Source organism: Helicoverpa zea, chromosome 3 (assembly GCF_022581195.2).
Source record: "Helicoverpa zea isolate HzStark_Cry1AcR chromosome 3, ilHelZeax1.1, whole genome shotgun sequence".
Classification (NCBI taxonomy): Eukaryota; Metazoa; Arthropoda; class Insecta; order Lepidoptera; family Noctuidae; genus Helicoverpa; species Helicoverpa zea.
Genome location: NC_061454.1, coordinates 12,882,087 through 12,888,234, shown reverse-complemented (window position 1 = coordinate 12,888,234; position 6,148 = coordinate 12,882,087). Strand labels below are relative to the sequence as shown.

At 36.9% G+C, this 6,148-nt stretch overlaps 1 protein-coding gene and 1 long non-coding RNA gene across 2 annotated transcripts; one reads left to right on the top strand and one right to left on the bottom strand.

Moving 5' to 3' along the window:
• The first annotated feature begins 3,053 nt into the window (after positions 1-3,053).
• Positions 3,054-5,276, top strand: LOC124646170. Its single transcript, XR_006986304.1, has 2 exons — positions 3,054-3,466; positions 4,402-5,276. It is a non-coding gene; the product is annotated as an uncharacterized LOC124646170 (long non-coding RNA).
• Positions 3,471-5,663, bottom strand: LOC124646169. The gene is made up of 2 exons (XM_047186253.1): positions 5,293-5,663; positions 3,471-4,374 (listed from the first exon to the last, which is right to left on the bottom strand). Exons 1-2 carry the CDS (start codon positions 5,373-5,375, stop codon positions 3,492-3,494), a joined length of 966 nt encoding a protein of 321 aa, XP_047042209.1. The 5' UTR covers positions 5,376-5,663; the 3' UTR covers positions 3,471-3,491.
• Between the last annotated feature and the right edge of the window lie 485 nt (positions 5,664-6,148).

Sequence of the window (6,148 nt, the reverse complement as noted above, 5' to 3'; positions counted from 1 at the left end):
TTTAGTCGGCCAACAATTTCATACAACGCTTGATAAATACGGAGATGTATTGGAGTGCGCAGATTACAACGATCAGGGGCTTAATTGATTCTGCTTAGTTAATAATGTGAGAATTGGATAAAAATTGAATCTCTTAGCGGATATTCTGCTACTAATATAAAACCAGTCGTATTCCAATGACATTACATTGGTTTGCCATTGCTCTGCCATTAGGTGGTCTGCTCTACAATCATATTGCAATAGTAAATTATTTGCAGACAATGATTAATTATTTAATCACAGAAAAGGATAAAAACGTTTATTTCAAAGAAAAAATAGCGGAATGCCACATACGCTTCAATCGTAATTGAGTCTTAGTTGGATATCAATCGTATATCGCTTAAGTAAAATTAGCAGAATCAAGCCCCTGGTATATGACCGGTGTCGAAAAAAACTTTGAGTTTTTTTGTCTACCATCGGACCAAAAGTCGGCCGACTGTTTAATCTACAGTCTGCGGGTAAAGATACTTAAAAAAATACACAAATAATAGACGCCAAAATTGCGGTTACCTAATGGATTCTGTTGGCGGATTTTTTGAGGTTCATTTTCGTTTCGGTAATCCAAAGTACAATAGGTTTCGTGTAGAAGATGGTGTTTTGGATATTTTTGGCCGCAATCCGATGGTCCCTGGTGATGGACCTATTGCAGTGCGTTGTTTAGCTTTTGTTTTAACCCAGAGGATTTTTGAGGTATACTTCATAACCATACCTTGGTTTGATAGGATCAAAATGTTCTAGCCGGACTTAAAATTCATTCAGAACAAAAAGTCTCTCAAAAGATATCTTTCAATTCTACAATCTTGGAAGAGTATAATATGCAGGTATTCTAATTACCCCGCAATCCTAGCTCTCACTATGAGCAGAAATAAAATAAAAATAAGGAGCCTTAAGAATTAAAAATAAATTGAATTTAAACACAATCTGCGTTCAAGAAAGTGTAAGCATTTAAACCTGCAGCAATATGCAATAAATCTTGTATTTTTATAGCTTCCGCTCTTTTCCACGTAATATATTAACAGCTCTTTGCCACACAATATGGAAAACGAACGATAACATATTAGCTTTCAAATTAATTGTTTATTCCCTCGTAACAGCTTTATAATATTTATCCCACTTAAAAATATCTGGAATTATTTTAGATACTGAAATAAGAAAGGTAACAACTTAGTAACAAAATAAAACAAATCGAAATTCCACGATAAATCCATTTCGCACGCAAAAGAATTCGAGAGAGCTTTAAAATGTAAAAGAAGCTAACAACGTTCAGTCAGATCGAATAAAATGAAATCTATAAAACTTTAGGAAATCCTCTCAATGGTAATTGTCTTGAAGGCTTCTCGCTGGCGTCTCTGGCACGTCCTTGAAGTTGAGTGTCCTGTACAAAGGACAAATTAATAGCACGCTAAAGATGCACTGGAACTTACTCGAATCCTTTCTTAAACTCCGAATGAGCGAAATGTACTATTGAAATAAATTTTCGCAAGGGAACCAAGAACAGAATGAAATTGTGCGATCCTCTTTTTTGAGAATAAAACTGGTGTGTCTCGCTGTTCTTTTGTGGCTACACACGGGTTTTTTAGTATGGCGAACATTAAGTGTTTAGTGGTCATTGAAAAGTTTATCGCTTGCTTGGTTAGCCAAGATGTCTTTTAAGGGTCGTCGAAGCATAAAACATGTATAGAAATGTCACTTCAAATCGATAAGGTCATGTGATTTGACACGTTATTCCCATACATGTTTTACATTTTCAGTAGCATTATACCCTGGTCATCCATTTCCCTAGCCTATCAAATTACTCCAAGCTGTTAAACGATTCCTAAAATGGACGTAATAGCTGCAGCTACTTCGCCTGACAATTCGCTAAGCGTCTTCAAATCTTGTCTTTCAATATTGCCGATGCTTAGGAACTTGAGGTATTTGAACTAGAATCTTGAATGACCATTCCGCTAACAACCGAATTTTGAAGGAACTTCGATTGAAGAGCTCTTCAGACAAGTTATGATAACTTTGCATTTTGTGGCCCAATAATATAAGCTGTTCTTTATATAGTAATATTAATATAAAGCTGAAGAGTATATTTGTTTGAACGCGCTAATCTCAGGAACCACAAAAAAAAATCATTGTTATAGCTTTCCCTGATAAATATCCAGGAAGGCTATAGGCTACTTTTTATTAGTTCATCAAACTCTAATCCAATACACTAACAAAATAAAGCATTGTTCAATGATCGCATTTCCGGATTAACAGATACCGATGATGAATAGAACTGCGTTTATAGCTTACCGGTATAATATTTTGCCCACATTAGTCACACAGTTTATAAATACATTTTCTCGTTACGCGGCATACACTAACAATTGTAGCTGGAACACTGGCTCTGTGCCACGGAAATTATTGAGTAGTTTGTGTTTAAAATTAATTTATTGTATTCTCTCTACCTTCGCTTTAAATAGGAACAAGAAATATGAGGAGAGGACTTGAATATTTTCAACCTAGACTATAAGTAATACCAGATTTAGATAAGGTTGGTTATATGACATCATATCCTTGAATGGACAAGTATATTCTTGTTTTGATAGCACCTATCGATGAAGCTATTCCTGAAATCGATAAGACTATGAGTCCGATAAAAATTGATATCGAAATTCCGATCAGTTTCAAAGCACTATCAGTGTAGCTTATTCTTTTGGAATACATACATTTTAATGGATAGTATGCTCAGGAGATCGTTAAATGTTCATCTTTCTGGTTCACCGAACATTCGGCCGGTGTATCTCATGCATAATAGCGGTTTTCTCATCTCGATATTCATCTGCCTTTCCTTTTATATCAGCGTTCTGTTTCGATTTTACGAGTTCCGTCCGAGAGCCGCGGCGTCAATGAGCGGGATGTAAACCGTTCGCGTATTCCTCAAAAATTAGCACCATACAATATTCAACCTTATTACAAAGCACTAAAGATTGTTATGAGCAGCCGGTATGTAATTGTAAGTTGGTCGATCGACAATAAGGGCTCATACGCACTATGCGGGTAGCCGCATTGCGGCTAGCCGTCCGGCTGACCGCAAGCACAATTATGTACGTAATATTCATTTCTATGCGCACTGCGATGCGGCTACCCGCAGACCGCTCCGGTCGCTCGGAGGGCTGCGGCCCGAGTGACGGCCAGCCGGACGGTTGCTATACGCACTGTGCGGTTCAGTCTGCGGCTGCCCGCCATTGAGTGAGTACGTGGTACGCACGTGGTACGTCTGGTAAAATGGAATTCGATACCGAAAAATTTATCATCGAAATCCAGAGTCGGCCAGCAATTTGGAACACCAAATAACCAGAGTATTCTGATAGAATATTAAAACAAAGAGCATGGGAAGAGTTAGTGCATATTTATCACGGTACGGAATTGACAAAGGAGGAAAAACAAAAACTAGGTAATTATCAAAATAGGTATTTTATTTAAATGTAATTATCCTGCCATTCTACTCTCCCTTCATGCATAAAATATTCTGCAAATGATTCTCGATATCCGAAAGCAGTTCTATTGTTTCTTCGCACGTTATCTCGAGTAATAGTTTCAGTTAGTGGATTACTTAATGAGTCTCTAAAAGAATATCCGTCTCTGTCTCTTACAAAGTTGTGTAAAATGCAAGCAGACTTAATAATATCACTAACTAAATCGATGTGAACATTAATTGGTCTGTGAAAAATGCGCCACTTATTCGCAAGTATGCCAAAAGTACATTCAATGTAACGTCTAGCCACACAAAGTCTATAATTGAATGTTCTTTTTGTAATATTTAAATTATTTCTCGGATAAGGGCGCATCATGCACGTACTTAAAGCAAATGCCTCGTCTCCTACAAAAACGAAGGGGAAACAAGTTGCATTGTTTCCTGAAATAGGTGCTGGTTCAGGAATGTTCAAGCGGTTCTCTTGAATTTTTTTATAAAAGTTTGAGTTTTGAAATATTGCTGAGTCACCGAATCTTCCATATGCTCCAACATCAATCATCACAAATTTGTAGTTGCTGTCACAAATTGCTAGCAATACCAAAGAAAAATATCCTTTATAATTGAAGCACATTGATCCACTATTGTTAGGTGCTATAATTCTAATATGTTTTCCGTCACAAGCACCTATACAGTTCGGAAAATGTGCTCTAGTAGAGAAACCATTTGCAATTTGAAGCCACATATCTTTGGTTGGTTGTGGTAGGCATATATTTTTTAAGCAAAACCATATAGCTGCACATACTTCTCGAACTATTTCGGCGATAGTACTAATTCCAATCTTAAACATATAATGCAATTCTGCGAATGAACAGCCTGACGCCAAATATCTGAAACAATGTTTTTTTTTTTTTTAGGTTTGAGTATTCAAAAAAAATGGAGAAATATTCGCGACTGTTTTGTGAAGGCCCATAAAGCGAAAGAGACTAAGAGCGGATCAGCGGCAAAAAAAAAAGACTTCATATGTTTTCTACGATAGTTTGTTATTTTTAAAAGATACTGTAACTGTCAATAGCACAACGGGGAATGTAACTACAGAAAATGAAGATGGTAACACAGCTATGCAAAATGAAGAAACACTTCCATCAAATACTTCATGGGCACCAAAGAGAAACAAGAAAAATAATAGTGATGATCTTATCGGTAGAGAGTTAGTCGGGGCCTTAAATAGAAATTTAGAAAGAAAGAGTGTTGAAGATGACGCGGATCGCCTCTTTTTCTTGTCTCTAGTAAAGGAATTTAAAAAAATTCCAGAACATATGCAATTGCAAAGTAAATTAGATATTTTAAAGGTAATTAAAGATGCGCAGATTTTCAATTATTCGAACATTGATTATCCAAGGCCTAATTCTTACCGGGGTTATCAAATGTCACATTATTCTGGTAATAGTCCCTATTCTCACCGTACAAACTTCTCGGAGGTTGGACGAGGTAATACCCATCATGGATATCAAACGGCACAGTTTTCAGGAAGTAATGTTTACACGCAGCCTGTGCAGTCTTCGGAGTTTGGACGAGACACGTCTCAAGAAATTGTGAGGAATCCGACGAATGCACAATCGCCAATTTCCGAAAAATCTCAGGAGAGTGATTATAGGAATCCGACGAATGCTCAATCGCCAATTTCCGAAAATTCTCAGGAGAGTGATTATCTGGAACTTTTTAATTCCATCACTGACGATGATGCTTGAAATGTGTACCTACATTATTTTAATAAAAATTGAATTATAAATATTTATTTTACTTACCGTAGCACTATTATTAACTTTACATCCGGTTTAATACTATTGCGAAATTGTGTCAATAATTCTTCAAACGTTTTTATGCTCATTCTAGTAAATCCGAAAAACTTATCTTCATATTTTTTTACTTCTTCGAAAAATATTGCAAAATGGTTGCTCTCATCTCGTGTTTGCAAATAAGGATGCACCCAGTACTTCTTTTTTTGTTTTTTCTTCTTTACGTAACGTGTGTAAATTTACTACATTTACACACATTACGTGCAACTTTTTCCACGTCCATCTTTGAAATGGATCGACATGATCGCAAATCGCAACGGTTCTTCAACCGCACGTTGCGGTTGCGAATGCGGCTGCCCGTGATCCGGCTGGCCGCATTCGCAACCGCATCCTGCGGTCAGCCGCGCGGCTAGCCGTAATGCGGCTACCCGCATAGTGCGTATGAACCCTAAGTCTTGTTTTGGCATTAAACCGCGATTTTGACTCAAAAGGGTCGGTGAATGGCTGGTTCCCTTTGATTTTGACATCCGGTGCACGTGAACGATTATTTCTTCGTAGACTTCAAATAGCAATAAAAATATTGAATTTTCAAATGCAGGGAGCGAGATTAATATCGTCTGGCCTATTGTCTTGAGAGGCTTTTGATTTTATAGAACGTTTTTTCGATATGAATATGTTTTGTTTGCTGCAAAAAGATTAATCGTCTTCCGAATGAGGAAACTTGTTCGGTTTTCGAACTGTTTGTTTACATATGAAGTCTGTTTAAGCGAGGTATAAACCGTGTAATGGGAATGCAAATTGATTTACATATAAGTTCTCCTATTACAACATAGTGTGTGAATGTGAAGTTAACGATAATTTTCAT